The sequence below is a fragment of the Centruroides sculpturatus genome, unplaced genomic scaffold (genome assembly GCF_000671375.1).
Source record: "Centruroides sculpturatus isolate CEXI.00-Female unplaced genomic scaffold, Cexi_2.0 scaffold35, whole genome shotgun sequence".
NCBI lineage: Eukaryota > Metazoa > Arthropoda > Arachnida > Scorpiones > Buthidae > Centruroides > Centruroides sculpturatus.
In genome coordinates, this window is record NW_019384311.1 from 535,170 (window position 1) to 556,312 (window position 21,143).

Sequence of the window (21,143 nt, forward strand, 5' to 3'; positions counted from 1 at the left end):
AACGGGCGGAAACTTAACAAAAGAAAGAGGACTTTTTGGACTGAAAGAGGAGTTTTTGGACTGAAGAAAGCTTTCAGCTAGCTTTCTTCAGTCCAAAAACCTTTTTGAAAAGTCCTTATATAATTTCTATGCATATCCTACAATAAAACGAGAAAACAAAAATTTATTAAAAATAGGCATGTTATCCCAAGAAAAATGTGACATATTTCCCATTTGTCGGAGTAATATGCCTAGTGGAGTCACGTGTTGTAGCATGTCCGATCGGAATCGGCGGTAGCTGACAATGGAAACTTTAGAACCTTAACTACATCACACATTAATTGTTTTTCGCAATTTTTAATAAATCCTATTTTAACTTTTAGTTTTAAAATGACTCTAGATACATTTTACAACAAAAACTTCGTTCTTATCTTGCTACTATTCTTTTCAGATGTAGAAAATGTTGTAACAGTAGCCAACTACAGCTTTCCGCACTCAATATTGGCCCAACGATCCATCATACAAACACATTACAGTATCTGACGTCACCGTGTGAAAATAACAAAAATTAGGCATCTTCCCCAGCTCACCATCTTACCCCGAATCACTATACTATACGTGCAACGCTTTAAGGCCAAACTCTTATAAGAGTTCTATAAGAGCTCGAAGTCTTTTTCTGTGCGGATGTTTATTTTTTCTATTTATTATGATGTCAGTAAAGTTCAAATCGTATCTTCCGATTTCCGGTTTGTCAAAAAGAACACCTTACGACTCTTTGAACACAAATTAAGTCTATTTAACACTTTACATAGATACACAGCAATACATCTTGATTACTTCCAACTACAAGGTCTTAGTCCAGACTCTCTTCAGTCTTAGTCTAGGCTGCTTTTTCCTCGATTTAACTTTTGAATCCGTTGCCGTTGTCCGACCAATACGAAGACTGCGTTGGCATACTTGTTTCGACTTGTCCAGGATGACTCACCAACCGTCCCTTTCCAAAAACCCTGCTCCAACGTGTGAAAACTTGACCTATCTTATCACCACTCAAAACCTTGACAGCAACATTGCTTCATTCAAAATTTCCTGTAGTTGTACTCTAGTACTTTATACACGTCTTACTGTCATATCTGTTTTCACTATTCTTATGTCACAATTGTTAAAAGTTTCCTTTACGTAGATGTGTTTGACAAACTTTTCTTTTCAATCAGTTTTTTATGGAATCACATAAAAGCAGTTATTCTCGAAGTTTTACAAGATGTCTTTATGAAGTTTTCCAGACGTTAAGGTTAGCAATTTCGATCACATGCGGAACCCTCACAATCTGTCTAACACAAATCACTTTTTAAATATTAATAGTAGACCAGTATTAATTAGTAGTCGTTGATCATCTTACTTCCATGAAGAAGTCAACTACTACTATTGGTCGACCCCTTTCCGCAATACTCCCTTCCTCCTATCGGAACTAGCGGTATCGTGGCATTCGAATAGGAAAATTATATAATACAAGGTTATCTGTCAGCACAAAATATTATTTAAGTGGTTTTCGAGTGGTACCATCGCGATAAACTTGACAATGGTAGGTTAACATAATCAAACTCTTTATATGGTTTTCGTCTTAAAAATATTTGTTTTATTATAGTATTTGATTTATTAACTACAAAGGTTATCTTACGTAAGATAACCTTTGTAAATATGAATCAAATTCTATAATGTAATATAATAAAACAGAAGTACGAAATAATGTAATAATCTTAATGCATGTTGTTATTTTCTACCTGGGCAATAGTTTATTTCATAATTAAATTTACGCTAAATAAAGGTAGATAAAGGCTTTTTTTTATTAAATTTTATTATTTTAATTTGCAAATTATATTTTTATTTATAGACACTTCAAATTGGAAGCAGAGATTGCTTCGATGACTTGGAGAATAAAGTGGGAAGATTTAATTCTAATTTCGCCAACTCATGCCAAACATCTTGGATCGAAGATAAGTTTAACGAGGATAAGTATGCAGGTAAAATGTATAATATATTTCAAAAATTCAATTAGACTGAAGGTAGGCAAGACGGAACTTAGTTAAGGAACTTTTATATTTTATAATTAATTAACTCATTAAACCCGAAAAAATTGTCTATCATTAAATACTCTAGGAGGTATATTTTAACTACAGTCGACGAAAATTCAAATTATTAACTTTCTTCCTTTTTTATAATGTTAATTAAGGGATATCAAATACTCTATATTATCCGATAGGTGTGGTAAGACGAGGTGTGTTCTGAGGCATGTGGTGTGATTCAAATTAAATTTATTTTTATAATTATTCAGATTATACGTCAAACTACCAATGAATCGGTCAGTAATTAGATCATGCGAAACTACAGAAATTTTTTTATTGTACAGCAATGTATTTTTGTTCTAAGACATAAGCGCAAATGTGGTGAACTTCCCCATCTTCTAGCCATTTTTCTTCTATTTGTATTTCTTTATAACTTTGTCTTCTCTTATACTTTGTTTTTTTTTTTTTCTTTCGTTAAAGTGGGTACCAGACGAGAGACATGACGAAGTAACCCCGTTTTCCCCAACCATACTTCCATATATTGCCCCAATATGCAATTTTGAAGTCTTGAACTTATTGGTAATCAATGGTAACTTTATTAATAAAAGATTTTTCACAGTCTCCTAAAGCTAAAAGAATTTTTTATTGGAAGAAAGAATCAAAATATTTAAAAACTTTGCGTTATTCCATGTACGTTTTTTTTTTAAAAAAGTAACAAATTACACCAGCATGGCTGACAACACATTGACAAAGAACAATAAAAAACAGCAATTTTACCGTTATCTACTACTTCCTATGTGCAGATTTAATTGCAATATTAACTACTAACAAGTAAGTTACAGCATTTAGTAAGTATAATGCAAGTTACATCCAGTCTTGTCCTACCCTCTTTATAAATTTTCATGCTAGACTATTTAAAGATATTGTTCAGGTCTAANCGAAACATAAATCTTCCGAACAACCCCAGTCCCCAATTGATTCGGATAATCGACGCTCTACTGTATTATGAAACTTTTTAACTAATCCAAATACTGTATTTGTATATAAATTAAATTTCTTACTGTTTCTTTTACAGGATATATTAGAAAATAACGAAATAAAATTAGATTGGATGTTTCAATGTTCATTAATGCACGATATTATTAAGGTAGGATATTACATACGTAGATTAAGTAGTAGAGTAAGACGTTATTGTCAAACGTATCTGTTATAGTGGATAACCATTATTCTGTACTTAGAGTTATATACTTTGATTTTATAGAATTATGAATCGTAGAAATGTTCATAAAGTTCTTATAACTTCATTAAATTCAGTTATAAAACGATAAAAAGTGTACATTTACTGAATATTTACGAATACGATTGATAAATGTGGCATGAATTGACAGGCAAACTTCTTTTGTGATAGTTTTTACTTCATTTACTTTATTCTATGAGACATGACGTGGAAATCTTTCTTCATCATTATATGTTACAGTTATAGAATAAATTCCGAAGAAATCTGAACTGCAGGACGAGTTTATGAAATTTCCTTTCAAATGTCTCTCTAATCTATATTCTAAGTAGATATTTTTTAGCTGAACAAACTCTCGTGGATTTGTACAAATTAGCTGTCGATAGATAAGGGTGTGTCTGCAGATGTGCATGCAGATGTGCAATAAATTTTTTTTCTTTTCGGATCCAATGATCCCTTCCGGCGATATCGAGTTCCAAAGTTCTGAAATTTCCCTATCATTTTGTATAGAGAGTCGATAAGAAACTTTTTGCAGCAATTTAGTATCAAGTCCACTGAATTGTTAGTCAGAAGGCAATACTTGGCCAGAAGGCTTAGTATTGGATTTACCACCTTAAATGTGACATACAAAGAAATTTTGTAATTTATTTTCTTAGTTGGTATTAGGAGTGTTGATATATATTATGTAGTCCAGACTAATATTTCATAGACAATAAATTTTAATTTTTTATTCTAAATTTGCTATTTCTATTTAATGCCTTATCCCACAGATATTGAGGGATGTCTGTATAATTACCCTGTTTAATAATTGGTTGCTGTTTACGTATCCAAATATTTATTGGATATATGGTCAGATTGTACTGTGCTTCAATTCATACATCGATTTTAAGCTTTACGGCGTCAGGAAAATGTCTTCTCTCTAGCCATGTTTGAAAAAATGATGTCAATCTATTGCTATACAGTATATCATTGGTCCCGTTAAAGTTAAAAGACTTCTCCGATTGGCTACCGTTGTAAACTTATTTTATAACGTAAACTTACAATGGAGACTTTGTTTATAACGTTATGATTGTTTATAAGGTTACAACGAAGCATTTTATAATGGAAAATACCAATGCATAAACTCGCTAAAAATATATTTGTAAATAGAATTAAAAATATATAATGTAAAAATCATTATGTCAATTAATGCCTCTATGTCTGGTGAAATAATTTACTATACATTTCGTGTTATCCAAGATTTTGGTTATCCGAGATAGCCTCTGATCAGATTAAATTAGATTATCGTAATCCTACTGTATTTAAATTGCATTGGATATAATCAAATTCTGCATTTCAATCAAGAATTATTTTTAATTTTTATTAATATAAAAAAATATTTTTAAAGGTTAGAATTTAGATAGCGAGTTAATTTAAGTTTTCTAATTTTTTTGTAAAGTCCATTGCTGTAAATTGAAGACATTTAAGCGAATGTAATGCCCAAAAAAGCATACAAAAACGTTTCTTAAAACAAGTTAGATAGTTAATAAAAAAATTAAACAGTTATATGATAATTCTGTGCATTTGAAATGTCAAGAAAAAGCTTTGTCACGTAAAACAATTATTTGGTAATTATAATTAAAGTGTATACATAATAAGATATAAATTTTAAATAGGTAATTGCATTTGCTAAATGTGTAAAATCTCGAAATATATTCTTCAATAGAAAGTAACTAAACTTACATCTTATTGGACCTTATATAGATTTTTTGTTTTAAGTAGGCTACATTGAAAATACCAGAGGATTGATGTGTAGTATTTAAACATGGACTCTCAAAATATCAAGTTTCCAAACCCTAGTTATAACAGATGGAATTTCATGAAATCTATTTTCGTTATTTTCAAGTTTGCATACGATTTTTTACAGTATTTCATATGACAAAGAACTCTTGTTACTTGCTCCGGCTTCATAAAGGATTTTATATATACTTTATTACTTTCCCTGCTGCTATATATTACAGAGGGAACGTATGGCAATAAGGGAAACGAACCCCCCAAAGAATTTTTGTATTTTTGGATTTAGGATACCTTGAAACAGATTTCATGAAATTCCATGTTTGGAATTTCATGACTAGGGTTTGGAACTAGGGTTTGGAAACTTGATATTTTGAGAGTCCATGTTTAAATACTACACATAATCCTCTGGTATTTTCGACGTACTTAAAACAAAAAAATCTATATAGGGTCCAATAATTTATTTTACGAGAAATGAAAAAAAATTCGAGAGTAATTTCTGTATGTTTGGATGTTAGTGTGTGGCATGCACACTCCTTGAAGCTTAATAACTCCTGTGCTTTTTGTCGAAAATTTCTGAAATTTTGCAAGGAGGTTTGTTTATTAGGGTGAGTGATGCCATTAAATTTTAGTGGTTAAAGGTCGAGGCGGGAGATGGAGGTGGAGAGATAAGGGGTCGTGTGTATCTCGAATAGGGTCAGACCTAAAGAAGACTTTATTCGTTATTAGCATTTACACATTTTTATAAAACCCACTCTTACCCTCAAAATTAAGCTTTATGCCATTTTAAAATAGTTAAAAATAAAATATGATAACAGATAGCGCCACCAAAATTTTAAATGTTGCCGGTAAAGTTAAGCAACTCGTTACTAGTTCATATGTACTGTACTGTATTACTTTAACTAACAATAATAAAATATTTTATGAAGCAAAAATAAACTTCAGTATTAATTCTTTTAACTTTTTACTTATAAATTAAATTAGTATATTTAATTCTTTAATTAAAACGTGTCCCAATTTAAGAAAATTATTATTATTTTATTAATTTTTATATATAAATTCACTAAATGTAATTGTAATCGTTTCAAAACTATATTTACTCAGTTATAAAAGAATTACATATAAATCTCGTAGGAATTTCAATAAATATAAATATAAAATGTCTTTATATAATAGAATTAAGTATATTTGTAATATTTAATAATTAACTAGTCTTTTTTTCGATAGGGTATGGCTTATCTACATAGTAGCGAAATTCATTCGCATGGTAATTTAAAATCATCAAATTGTGTTGTGGACAGTAGATTTGTCTTAAAAATAACGGATTTTGGTCTTCATTCTTTAAGAACATACGACGAGAATGAAAACGAAGATTCTTACGCTCACTGGAGAAGTAATATTTTTTTTTATTTTTAATAAAATAGAATTAAATATGCATTAATTTAGTAGATACGAATATAGTTTTATAGCTATTTTGTAATCTCTTACAATATTGAAATGCATTCATTTTTATGAAAAATATGAAAAATTTTCTTGATTTAATCTATTATCTTTGATGATGATTAACCATAATTTACATTAAATTTACGTCATAAACATTGCTGTGTAGTATTAAAAGCGATCGTAGAATAAAATAGAATAATGAAGAGATCAAGAGGGAAATTGCAACTTGTTAAGTTCAAATTTATTATTATTATTTTTTTTAGTTGCTAGAGGCATATGATTTACTTTTAATGAGTCAGAAGCTATTGTTTTTTCTTTTAATAAATTAATATATGACAACTTTAATTAATAGCCAATTTGAACTGACACTTATTCATCATTTTATGTAAATTTTAATAAGTTTTTTCGTGATAAGTATGCCTGTAAGTGCGATAAAAGTAAGTTTATGTATTTAAAATGTAAGCTTTTACAAAAGGTAAATTATAAAATTTATGAATTCTTTATAACTAATTAAATGTAGTTTATTAATTAGTTTTAAATATAATTTATAAGTGAATAATTAATCACTTTTTATTTAGTAGAAACTTTGTACTCAATCGAAAAAATGGAATTTTTAGATTAAAAAAACAAAATTAAATTTAGTTCTTATTATCATATTTTTCTTTCAAAGTTTGTTTAAACACACTTAAGATATATATCATAAATCAGTTTTTTGAAATGAACTTAAATAAAAATTGAAAATTATATTATTTATGTCATTGTACAGTGAGGGTATTCAGATTGCTCAGAGTCTCATGCTTTTAAGATTCTCAGATAAGCACAAATACATTGATTCTCGATTTTAGTTTAGTACATTGGAATCCTAGAGTTTGTATTCTCAAATCAAAGGTTATATCCGCAAATATAATCAAGATCATAGAGTTTGTAAATCCCTTATCACACGATACCCGATAAAACATTATATAAACTTGTACAAATGGAGGATCTTTGCGAGTCCATGCTTGCTTAGGTTCAAACATAACCTTAAAACTGTCATTCACTGTATAGATTCAATTAGGTTATTTCGCGTATGATAAAGTTTATAACTTCAATTTTCAATTATGAAACCTTCGCAGTGTCTTTTAATAATAGGGAAACTTTGGATGGCTCCAGAATTACTTCGAAAATCAAAACCTCCTCCTGAAGGCACTCAGAAAGGAGATGTATATTCCTTTGCTGTCGTCGCGCACGAAATAGTGATGAGACAAGGTCCTTTCTATCTAGGTACGGTAGAACTGAGCCCAAAAGGTATGTTGAAGCTTTGTTTACCTAAAACATTATTTTAATTAAGTTTAAAATTTTATCATAATAAAACTTGTCAGATAACTTTTTTAAACTGATTTTAATTGATAAATATTTTATAATTAATATTAATTTTAAAGAATTAAATTTGAAATTACTGTATCCCTGTGCATAGCTTCACAATAACAAAATAAAGCTCCAAAAAGGGCGACAGCCCATATCGTTCATTGCCTTTAGTCCTGTAACTTGGTAATCCGGCATTCCTCTGCGCAAAAAATGGCCAGATTAGCAATATTCTACTGTATTCCAATTTGTTTAATAGGCAATTATTTCCTCTCACTTAACACTTTACAAAACATTATTTATTATATGGCGGTTAAAAAGAAAGAAAATTTATTTATCACATCTTTTAACTTCAAAGCTATTCGTTTCCTTTGGTGCAAAATGACAGATTTGTTTTCCATCTTACTCTCATAACACAAATATCATTATCGACGTTATCACTGCATCATATACAATAGAGCAAGGGTGGCCAACTTTTTTGAGCTCTTGTGCCACATAGAAAGCATACTTAGCTTTAAGGATATTTATGCGTGCCATTCGAATAATGACATTTAAGTAAATTAAACGAATATTTGAAATTTAGAATAAATGTATAAAACGTTTTTTGAAAAAAAGGATGATTGTAAAAGACAGATTATAAATAGAAAACGTATGATACGTTACGTGTCACAGGTTCGCCATCCCTTCAATAGACACTATAGTCCGTTACTCGCAGGTCTGTCACGTCCTGTAATCCGACATTACAGGGCAGCGCACATGAAATTTTCGTGTTACTACTACTTGTCGATATGTGCCACAGAGATTTTGATGTACTGTACAGTACATGTATACAATCAGTTGCTAGTTGTTTATAGCACGTGCGGTGAGCAAAACAGTCACATTCGTGAGTAATTCGGTAAATTATCCTGTGAGCCAAGTGCGTTTTTTTACTGTGCAGTTCGTACATGCATACAAAATTCAGTAATCCGACAATCTGCTGTAATCCGACACCTGCCGATTCGATATATGTCGGATTACAGAAACTCTACTGTACTCCTTCGACTCTATATAGAAGAGATCTATAAGAACTAGAAGCAGTTTGACAATAAAACAGTTTGTTAGCCTATGTGTAGTCTACTTACTTCTTGACACGTTGTCTTCACTATTTCTCCTCTTCTTCCTACCAGTGGCCGAGTGGGTCACTGAACACTGAACACGAGTGAGTTGCGGGTTCGCACCGACCAAAGGACGTTTGTCGGGTTTTCTTCACTTCTCTAACACCTAAATAGTGGCCAGTTTCCCATGAAAGTTTTCCTGTAGGCATCAATAGCATTCAATGAATTCAATTTATCATAATGCAGAAATAATCCTTTAGGATTTGTCAAATTTTAATTAAAATATGATTTCTATGTATTTAATATTTATATTTAATTATATTGTAAAATATATATATTAATATTATAAATATCTCTAATATATTAAATGAAACATATTTTCATACATTATTAATTAGTTAATTAATTAGTTTTTAATTAAATTTTTATAAAATAATTTATACAGTTTTAATGTATTTTGTTTCAGAAATTGTCGAAAATGTAAAAAATAAACAGAAGCAACCATTTCGTCCATATTTAGGAGAATATATTTGCGAAGAAGGACGTAAAATGATTGCGAGATGTTGGTCTGAAGATCCTTTCGACAGACCTGATTTCCAGTATTTAAAATCAGTGATAAGAAAATTAAATAGGTATAAAATAGTTTCCGAACTTAAACAATATGGTTTTAAGTATTTCAAATAAGTTTTTCTGTAAAATAATATTTTATAGAGAGAATGAAAATGGTAACATCTTGGATAATCTTCTCTCAAGAATGGAGCAGTATGCAAATAATTTAGAAGCTCTTGTAGAAGAAAGAACCGCAGATTATTTAGAAGAAAAGAGAAAAGCCGAGGACCTACTTTATCAACTCTTGCCTAAGTAAAGCATAAATTGTTTAAAATCAATATTAAATTAAGTACTGTACATAAACTGTACGGTAGTTTTTCCCATTGGATAGGAATAGTCTTTTATTTATGCATGTACCAGAATATCCGAAGGTAGCTTGGATGACAATTTAAAGTAGGTTGAGAATCCTTTATCCAAAATCATTGGGACCGGAAGTCTTTCGGATTTTGAAATATTTGTATATTTGCATTTCATTCGTATATGTGTAGGCTATATTAACAGCCCGATCCTAGAACATTCCTAAATTCGTGAATTTTTAAAACTTATACATATATAAGTATACAGAGTATTCACTTAAATATCTACCCACAGACCAAAGAAATCTTTCCAGCATTATTTCGATTAGATAGTGAACTGCAGACTGTAATACACCGGCTGTTACGTCGCCATGACAAGTACCAATTCCACTGCTATCTCAATGAATACAAAATGCAGAGCGCACAAACGCTTTTGAGTGGTATAACATGATATTAAATTTACGGCACGAAGAACTACAACTTCTTCAGGACATTTTGTGAACTGGCGAGACACTGTTTTCACGGAATAGAATTTATAACCGTTACAATGTGCACTACGTTGCACCCTAAACATCTAGTGTGGAATTTGCTTCTAGATTTCGTATTCATTAACGTCACCCGGAATAGTGACCAATATCTGAACATTCTAAACGTTTGGTGGACGAAATGTTTGAGAATTTGTCATTGGAGTTACTACAGCAGATTTAATATCAGTACGATGAAGCTTTGCGTTAGTGGTCGCAGAGCAGTTTAGGAACCGCTGGGAAATAAAATGGTCTTATTCCAGTCCACCACGTTTCTCTGGATTGATCTCTCTGAATTTTTCCTGTGGAATCACCTAAAAGCAATACTGTTAATATAAGATCACTGTGTGTGATGCCATTGATAATTTTCGTGTAATCTCTTTTCGTTCTTTGTTTTTTGTCAAATTTTGAATATAATTACCGCTTGTAGCTCTTTAGAGATTGTTTCCAGTTGTAACTTAAAGTTCTGAACTTCTCTAGTGATGTGCTTTTGTAGATCAAGTAATTTAATTTATAGAAAAATCCATCGGGATTCTCACATTCAATCAAGTTAAGACTGAATCGTTTTTTGTGCATCAGCATCACTCTTTCCACAGATTTTCCACAAAAGATACCGCACTCCCCATGTGATTTGTCAAAGGAAAAAAGTGTGCTCTTAAATGAAAGAAAAAAAATCTCTTTGTGTTTCGATTTAAACACAGGCTTAGATTTTATATAAGTTATATATATAACCGTACCATATCATTTTNAAATGAAAGAAAAAAAATCTCTTTGTGTTTCGATTTAAACACAGGCTTAGATTTTATATAAGTTATATATATAAATACTTTTAGCATTATTCCATATTTCGAATATTTAACTTCATTGTTTCATACGATTTGATGTCGAAATATAAAGTACTGCAGTAAATATTTTTGCTATTTTTATAAGCTTCATGTCGCAAAATATTATTTAAAATTTTTGAATCTAATAAATTCTGTTGTTATAACAAATTTATGCAAGGAATTTCTGAAAATTAATTTAAAATTATTAATTAATTTTAATTATATTAAAAATTATATAACAAGTTCGTTATTAAATTGAATTTGATACATAAATTTTTATAACTTTTGCCCATGAATAAGAAATTTACATTTAGGATATCAAAATTTGAAATGTTTTTTTCTTCATTTTAGATATAAGTTATATTCAAATGTTTAATTAGAAAGTCATTTTTTCATTACAAATTTCACTTAGGATATTTTTATATAGGCCTACATAATTAACACGTGTTTCAAAGAAAATTGCTCTTTTCTATGACAGTACAATTATTTATCATCTGTCGAATCATTATCATGTCCTACATATGTCTAACATCAGTAACATTAAATTAATTAAAAACGTACTAATGTGAAGTGGGAATAAGGACATATCACACCAGTGATAATAATCACAAACACCCAGGTATCAACGGAATACATTTAATAAAACGAGAAGGGGTGTACAATAAAATCAATTAAATTAACAATTAACATGAAATAACCAAAATGCGTTTTGGACTATCATAATAGTTCCTCTTCGGTTGGTATACATATATAAAAAAGGTGAGATACTTAGAATTATACAAGACAAAGGAACCGTTATAAAGGTATGATCATTGAGCAATAAATGGGTGTAGAGGAAACAGGTTTAAGGTGGCTTCATTACGTTACATGGTAGCTTGACATAAGGGTTATTATTATAAACAGTATTAAAATTAGCGAAATAATAAGGTAATTTTTTACAAAATAAGTTATATCTACATACCATAACAGTAGTAAGATGGAGTTTGGAGGTAGCATTGCTACAAGATGCAGAGCAATTATGACGGAGGTGTGTTACAAGCAACATCTGGAGAACAAGTGATGACTAACATCTTAATGGCCAACCTTCATTACATCACTTCTTAACCAGGTGTTAGTATTAAGACTATAGATTTCATCATTTAATAGATGAGGGTCTGTGCTCAAATATCGACTGGGATCTAGGCAAATTATTCTATAAATTAAATTTAATGTAAAGAAATTGCTTTTTGCCCTTGGTTTAATTAAATTAATTAAAAACCTACTAATGTGTGGTGGGATAATAGAATAATTTGCCTAGATCCCAGTTGATATTTGAGCACAGACCCTCATCTATTAAATGATGAAATCTATAGTCTTAATACTAACACCTGGTTAAGAAGTGATGTAATGAAGATTGGCCATTAAGATGTTAGTCATCACTTGTTCTCCAGATGTTGCTTGTAACACACCTCCCTCATAATTGCTCTGCATCTTGTAGCAATGCTACCTCCAAACTCCATCTTACTACTGTTATGGTATATAGATATAACTTATTTTGTAAAAAATTACCTTATTATTTCGCTAATTTTAATACTGTTTATAATAGTAACCCTTATGTCAAGCTACCATGTAACGTAATGAAGCCACCTTAAACCTGTTTCCTCTACACCCATTTATTGCTCAATGATCATACCTTTTTAACGGTTCCTTTGTCTTGTATAATTTTACGTATCTCACCTTTTATATATGTGTAATCCAACTGAAGAGGGACTATTCCGATAGTCCGAAATGCATTTTAGTTATTTCATGTTAATTGTTAATTTAATTGATTTTAATGTACACCCCTTCTCGTTTTATTAAATGTATTCCGTTGATACCTGAGTGTTTGTGCTTATTATCTTGGTGTGATATGTCCTTATTCCCACCTCACATTAGTAGGTTTTTAATTAATTTAATTAAACAAAGAGCAATTTCTTTATATGTCAGTAACATTGTTGTGTACTTTTGAAATATATTACACGTACTATTAAACGTATTAAAATATCATTGTATTAATAACAGGATATTTCTGAAATAATATACTCTGTAATAACTAAAACGAAAAGTTTAGCGTGATAGTTTCCTGGACTTAAAAAAATTCTCTGCTAGATTATTGATGATTATCTCCATGTTCTCTTTATTGTTTGAACTATTTCTCATTTTATATCATCATCTTTCCAATATTTCTTTTCAAGTTTGTCTTTTACTCGGGAAATGATTATCATTATCTACTTCAGAACTCTTACGCTTATCACCGATAAAAGACAAGTGATTTTCTGTTATTGATATTCCTTCATCTTAGACAAATTAAAAATGGCTTCTATTCGTTTTCAATTACTATCGATATTAAATTTATTATTTTTTTATGAAGAAAGCTGAATCCTAATTATTTTTATTCCGTACAAAGCACTAAATTGAAAAAGTATTGGAAAACTATTTTCTGAAAAGGTAATATTGGCAAAGATGTAAGTCAAAATATATCAAATAACTGATTAAGAGAAAACAGTATTAAGAAATGCAACATTTCTTTACTATTTGACATTTTTATTATGTAATAATAATAATAATTTAATTAATTTTAAAATTTTAATTACTATTATCTTCATTATAACAACATTTTATACTTTAATGTGTGCAAATAAATTAGCATTAAATATATATTTAAGGTATAATCAGTTCAAACGTAAATCTTATAAACTAATGATTTTATCTTTTAGGGATTTATTTGTTGTCATTGATGAATAGTTTTATATACTTTGATATTATAGTTAAAAGAAATTCTACTAATTATATAAATTTTATATTAAATAACGATGTGGTAAATGTTTTAAATGTGGTAGATGTTTACATCTTTAAACTAGTTAATAACCGAAAGGATTTTTATTGCGTAGTTTGGATCATTTAGGATTATTGTCAAAAATAATAAAGGACATTGTTTTAATACAGTATTTATAAAGGAAGTATGGCAAACACTACTTTGATTTCAAATTCAAACACTAACGTTTTTATGGATCTGGTTGTAGTATTAAGGAAAAAATTGATACCATAATATTCCTGTTAGAAAATTCAAAAATTAAACAATTATACATATATATTAAAATTAGTATCTTGATATTAATAAACAAGATACATTTAACATAGGAAAATGCATGAATTTGTCTGCTACATTTCGTTTCTCTACTTTCTATAAGGACATATTTCAAGAATTATTATTTTCTTTTTTTCACAAGGACTATTCAATTTCAAGCCAGACTTTCAGTAATGGCAATGTAACTGTGTGTTACATAGTTCCAATTGATGTTTATTTTTCTAGGTACTTGTCCACGCGCTGACACTTCTCCCATTGCTTTGGTAACGATGCTATGCCTGAAGAATAGAAGTCCGGTTTGTGTCAGTACCTCACCATGACGAACCCTGAATCGGGTGAATCGCTTGTCTCCCAAAAGTGTCTTTCAAAGGGCCAAACAGATAATCAGGATACCGGATTATTCAAAATTTTTCAACTAAATCCGTTGATCACCTCCAACGTGTCATTGCAAAAACGATGGTGGTAATATCAACTTTGGAAGGAGTGTATTAGAGACATAAACATAAAATGAGGATTCTATTTAACTTTGTTTTATATTACATTATAGTGTTGAATATATGTGTTTGTAGGCTGAAGATTATATATAAATTTAAGAAAGAACTTATTTATTTAGATTCTTTTGTAGTCACTTTTTTGAAGTAAACAATTTCATCATTTACACTCCATTTTACACACTATTGATTTTTATATCAATAGAGAGTGAAATTTTAGCAAGTTCATTTACAGTTTAACAGTGCTTGAAATGTTGATATTTTCTAATCCATTCACTTTAATTTAATTTTATAATTGAAATGTATTTTTATCTTTTCTTCATATTAACTTCAGTTATAAAAACGATCTAATAGCGTCAACAGTCTTGGATAAAACTGAACTTTCTAGGTACAAAAAATGCAAAATTAATTGGGCAAAGAGGGAAGAAATGCACAGCAAGGTTTGTCAACGGAGAAAGAACAAATACAATCTTGATTCTTTGTATAGGGTTTATTTCTGTCTCAATTGTCTATTTTCAAAAGAAAAAGAAAGACACTTCAGTTAGGGGACGATGCTTGCTGAGTATCCACCGGGCAGTCTTACAGAACTTTTGAAAACGTTCCCTAAGGTCTCTCTGAAAATTTATTGAACATGTGAAGCCAGCGATAAAGAAAAAAGTAATTTTGTTACTCGTTGGCTTTGCCACACTATAAAAATTTATGTACACTGAATTAGCATCAGCTAATATAATTCTTTTTCAGCTATATGGATACGATCCACAAATTGTAATATCTTGATGTAGAGCTGCAACTATTCTATGAAAAAGCTGTAGATTAATGAATGGCTTTTCATGTATGCTAATGTCTCAATTTGAAGTAGTTGCTCTAATAACATGTTTACAATAAAGCTACATTCGTTGGTAATATAAACAATGCTTTTAAAACAAGATGATGGCCAATAAACAGATGAATTTTTTATGTATATTTTGCTGTCAGTGATATACTAAAAGAAAGAAAAAGAAATCAGAATCACCTGATGAAGTTGCTGAGATTTATGCAGCTGAAGTTAGTATGATTCAATTAGCAGTAATTACTATTGCTATTGGGAAAATTTAGTAATTACACCACGAAAGAAGCGAAAAGAACTATACAAGAATCTTCCTTAGATTCTTACTTAGAGAAAAAAAGTTAAATGGAAAAGATACAGATGATAAACGTAATGATGTAATAGCGTGATAAAAGTAAAAAGATAAAAATGATTAAAGTCAACGTAAAAAAAATGTCGGAGACAAACGAATTTACTTTAATATATCTCAAGTACTCTAACAAATATCAGTACTTTCATAAATCAAGAAGACCGGCTTTGTTTTCTTTTGCAATGAAGCAGTCATTGAAAATAGATTCGGTACTTAAATAATGAGATATGAGTCCACGAAATCTGTAGTAGTGTCCAGCAAGAGGATGTAACATATTGTTTCCAAAATGCATAACACTTTGCAATTAAATCATCTTTAAATATATCATTAATAAAAAAAAAAACAAAGTATTACGTGAGGGCTTGTATTTTACAACAGAAAAATAACTAATTCGAATTTTGAAATAATTATAACGTTACAGTTTATAAAATAGATTTCACAAAAGAAAAATATAGAAAATTACTAATGTCATTTCTTTATTTTAGAACAGTTGCAAATCAATTAATATTAGGAGAAGGTGTTGCAGCTGAAGCTTACGACAACGTAACAATATATTTTAGCGATATTGTTGGTTTTACTGCACTTTCTGCACAGAGTACACCAATGCAGGTAATTTAATAAATCATAAATTGTTTCTATAAAATGTAACTGTTTCTCAATTTCTACAATGTAATTTTTGCATTTCACAAGTAATATTTTTTTCAAATTATATATATTGATTAGAATATAATAAATATATTTTCCTATATAATAAACTTCAATTTCTACATCAAATTTAAAAATTTTCAGGTTGTTGACTTTCTCAACGATCTTTATACTTGTTTTGATTCGATTATAGAGAATTATGATGTATATAAGGTATGACCGTAAATAAATTACTACCTTTAAGTAGTAATTGTAATTATAATATATAAAATAAATTATTATGTATTGAATATTTATATGATATAGGTAGAAACAATAGGAGATGCTTATATGGTAGTTTCTGGCCTTCCAACGAAGAATGGAAACAAACATGTTCGTGAAATTGCCAGGATGTCCTTAGCTTTATTGAATACAGTGAAAACCTTTCCTATAAAACATATACCAGAAGAAAAATTAAAACTAAGAATTGGAATTCATACAGGTGATGAAAATTTCTAATTGAATTTCTTCTAATTAGTACAATTTTTAGATTAAAATTTACATAACTATAACTTTAAAAAAAAATTCTAAAAGTTTCATGTAAATGAGCATATTTTATCCAAAGTTGATAATTTCGTTTCATAAATATTCGTATAATAATTGAATTTAAAATAAAATTGCTTTATATGTTTGTTGAATAATGTAAGTAAAATATTCTATTATGTTTTTCAATTTATTCAAAATAAATTGGTTAATATTTACGACATTCTTATTGAAAAAAAAATGATAGAAAATTGGTAAATTATAATATGAGCGATGGTTTTCTTTATGTAGTTTCTCAATGAGAATAATTAAAAGAAATAAAAAACCACAGACGTGTCTTTCATATTCAATTCATTCACGAAGACATTGCAATTAAAAAATGAACTTTATGTCGCTTACTTTATATCATTAGTTGTTCCACCATTAATAAATGGCTTCAAGATAATTATAATGTAATTTAAAAATTCTTTTTCTGTTTGCAAACAGGTGTCGTATAATTTCGTCAATGTTTTGCCACTCTTCTTTAACTGCCCAAAATTTTATAGGTTATTGTATAGCACTAAATGATGCCTTTCTCCATAGTTTGCAAATGCTTTTCTTGTTCCATAAGTACTTAATAGATTCTTGAATTATAATTTAATATGCAGTTTTATAATATGCATTATGAACGTCGGATAATTAAATTATTAATAATTTTCAGGTCCTTGTGCTGCTGGAATTGTTGGATTAAAAATGCCAAGGTATTGTTTATTTGGTGACACGGTCAATACAGCATCCAGAATGGAATCAACAGGCTTACGTGAGTTTTATAAACAGAAATAAATTATAAAATAATATAAAAGAATATACAAAAATATAGAAATCTATAAATAAATTTGTAGAATATTTATATATATATATATATATATAAAGGAATTATGAAATATATATTTTGTATTCCTAAAGAAAATTGTGCTTGATTAACAGAGATGATAATATTTAATTAATAAAGAAAAAATAACATTTGTTAAATACTAATTAAGTAATTTAATATATCGTTAACTTTCATTTCTATTCTGCTGAAATAAGTTTAATTAGTTCAGGCATATTAACAGTTACTAAGATAGGCTGTAGATATGTCATAAGTCATTATATTTGATTTTATTAAAATGTTTTAATGCCAATTATTAAAAAATAATTAATAGACATCCACTTAAATGCCAGAATCTATTATTATTATTCTTATTAAGAGAAAAGAGTGATAGTCCTATTAAAATAATTTGAAAAAAATTAGAAACTAAAGTGTAAAGATAGGTTTTCTGATATATTATATCAATATATTTATTAAAAAATTCTAATAAAATATATTATTCTATAGACTACAGAGTTACATTGTGATTTATTAATTAATTCTTACAGGTATACAAAGCAATATGTTTTACTTTCTTTAAAATAATTTTTTATTTTCTTTACTAAAATTTAAATGCTAATGTTATAAATATAAATAAAACTTTGCAAGTTTCCATTGTAGTTGTAGAATTATACTGCTGAGTTATTCTCATTTTCAAGCTTTATCTGTTCTTCTTTAAAATTTGTTTTTAATTTTTACATTCTGTTATAGGCTATATAACAGAGGGAAAGTATGGCAATGGGTCAAAAAAAAATGCCCCCAAAATTTTTATATTTTTAGACTGAGGATGTTAGTGTATGTTTGAGGGGCACGATTTTGTTCATCCTGTTTTGAAGCTTAATAACTTCTGTGCTTTTTGTTGAAAATTTCTGAAATTTTGCAAGGAAGTTTGTGTATTAGGTGTAATGATGCTATTAAATTTTGATGATTAAGGATCGAGGGAGTGGGAAGATAGAGAGATCATGTGTATCTCCAGTATAGCCAGACTTAATGACAATTTTACTTCTTATTATCATTTACAATTTTTTATAAAACCCATTCATACCCTCAAAGTTAAGCTCCTTGCCATTTTATAATAGTTAAAAATATAAAAAATATTTACAATAAAATTTGATAACAGATGGCGCTACCAAATGTTGCCGAGAAAGTTAAGCAGCTCGTTACTGGATTTTTTTAAAAATAATAATTTAAATGTTATGATTATTTAGATTAAAGGTTTTGTGTGTGAAAATGTTATTCTATATATTTTCTAATATTTCTAATAAAAATATTTAAATTCTATACATTTTCAAGATTTATTTGATATTTTATTTTTCAAAAAACAGCATTAAAAATACACGTTAGTTCACAAACAAAAGAAGCATTGGACATGTTTGGATGTTTTAATATTGAGCTAAGAGGAGAAGTTGAAATGAAGGTATTTATTTAAATCTTCATAAGTATTATGCTTATAAAAGGAACAATTTAAATTATAAGTTATATAATAGAATATATTTTTAATGTACGGACGTCCTTTTAAGTAAAACAATTTTTAGAGGATTTAAATTCTTGTATTCAAAGTTAAATTGCTATTTTTATTCAATAAGACAGACAATCAGAAGGCAAACGAATAGAAATAAAATAGCAATAGTTGTTGTATACCAGCAATTTGATTTAAGAAGAATGTTTTTTTTCCCTTTAGGGAAAAGGAAAGTTGGTAACCTATTGGCTGTTAGGAGAACATTTTCCTGTTCATTACGAAGAAGCTGAACGGAGAAATCATGGATGTTTCTTAACCGAATAAAATGTACTTTCAACAAACAGAATAATTTTGGAGTTTCTACAGACTTATTGTGCCTTGTATCATAAGTGTCCTTTCACCATTGTGCGTAAATTTCATCACAAATTGGACAATTCATCACGGCATAAAGTATGAAAATTTTTTATAATTTTTTTCTATTTTTATATAATTTTATATAATAGAAAATATAAAATTTTATATGATTAAATATAATTTTTTTCTGTAGTTAATAAATAAATTTACGTAAATTTTTGACATTTCTTTTTTATTTCAAGAAGTTTTTAAATATATTCTTTCATGATCCCAAAGATTTGCCATTCGTAACGTGTCTGTTTCTTCTAAAGTGGGTGTCTGCTCTAACAGCAATAGTCTTATTTTGTGTCACTTAATACTTCGACTATTGATATTTATTGTTTCTTGCTGATCTTTCATCCCCAAAATTGTGTTTCTCTTACCTGTTCTCTCACCTACAGTGTCAAGTCACTTAAATTTTCCATTTCATTCTCGCCTAAATACTACATTTATTCTTAATTCTTAAATTTCTTTATTCCACTTTATGAGTATTTTTTTCTGTTTTCTTGTGTTCAACTGAATGTGACGTATAGTTAAATTCATCGACGTCAAATCACAGACCAAGTTGTTTCTACATGCACCTTTAAAAAAATATACAGTACATACCTTTATAGTGGCTACTAATTACGTCCGTGACGTCTTTCAAACTGGCTCTGATAGGTCTTCCGTTTATTTTCATATTCTTTTGATCAATTTCAATCCCTTCGTATCAACTTTAATCTTTAAGTATCCTGGACGATCCCTCAAACTATATAGGATTTGAAAGGACACAGACAAGGAAAACAAGATAACGGCCACTAACACGCTACGATATTACGGTCTGAATACTTTTTCTCTTTGCCTTTTTTCGTCTTTCCTTCTAACCTTGTACCGTTTGTTTTTCTTATTCTCGGATCAGGTGGATTCTCTGTTAGGATCTTCGTCCCAACATATAGGGGAGATCCTTGTACCTTGGGACACCTTGTACTTCGGGACAAGCTCGTCATTTGAAAAATAATATATTGAGAAGTAGTAAGTAGCGATATCTAGTAGCTATTTCATTACAACATTCAGGATGCATGACGTAAAGTCGGCTATTTTGACTAGTTTTAACGCTGTGACACGTTGTGTGATTTTTATAGATGTTTGTTTTTTTTACAATCCATTTGAATCTTGGTTTTAATCGAAATATTTTGAGGTGAGTAATTTAATTAAGGTACAGTTAGTTGATAACCACATTCGTAACCACTTATTTTAATAAATAACATTGGATTTCTGTAATTCAAAAATTATAACCATACTTT

At 28.9% G+C, this 21,143-nt stretch overlaps 1 protein-coding gene across 3 annotated transcripts in view; it reads left to right on the forward strand.

The window, feature by feature from the left end:
• The window catches only part of LOC111621680 (atrial natriuretic peptide receptor 2-like), a 141,795-nt gene that overhangs the window by 105,673 nt on the left and 14,979 nt on the right, over positions 1-21,143 (forward strand). For all 3 annotated transcript variants that reach the window (XM_023363888.1, XM_023363896.1, XM_023363905.1), the window contains 11 exons: positions 3,115-3,186; positions 6,274-6,439; positions 7,621-7,776; positions 9,394-9,559; positions 9,639-9,788; positions 16,438-16,561; positions 16,742-16,810; positions 16,904-17,078; positions 17,820-17,918; positions 19,334-19,425; positions 19,690-19,917. In XM_023363888.1, coding sequence (XP_023219656.1) covers positions 3,115-3,186; positions 6,274-6,439; positions 7,621-7,776; positions 9,394-9,559; positions 9,639-9,788; positions 16,438-16,561; positions 16,742-16,810; positions 16,904-17,078; positions 17,820-17,918; positions 19,334-19,425; positions 19,690-19,791 — 1,371 coding nt within the window. In that variant the 3' untranslated portion in view covers positions 19,792-19,917. The remainder of the gene's footprint in view (positions 1-3,114; positions 3,187-6,273; positions 6,440-7,620; positions 7,777-9,393; positions 9,560-9,638; positions 9,789-16,437; positions 16,562-16,741; positions 16,811-16,903; positions 17,079-17,819; positions 17,919-19,333; positions 19,426-19,689; positions 19,918-21,143) is intronic.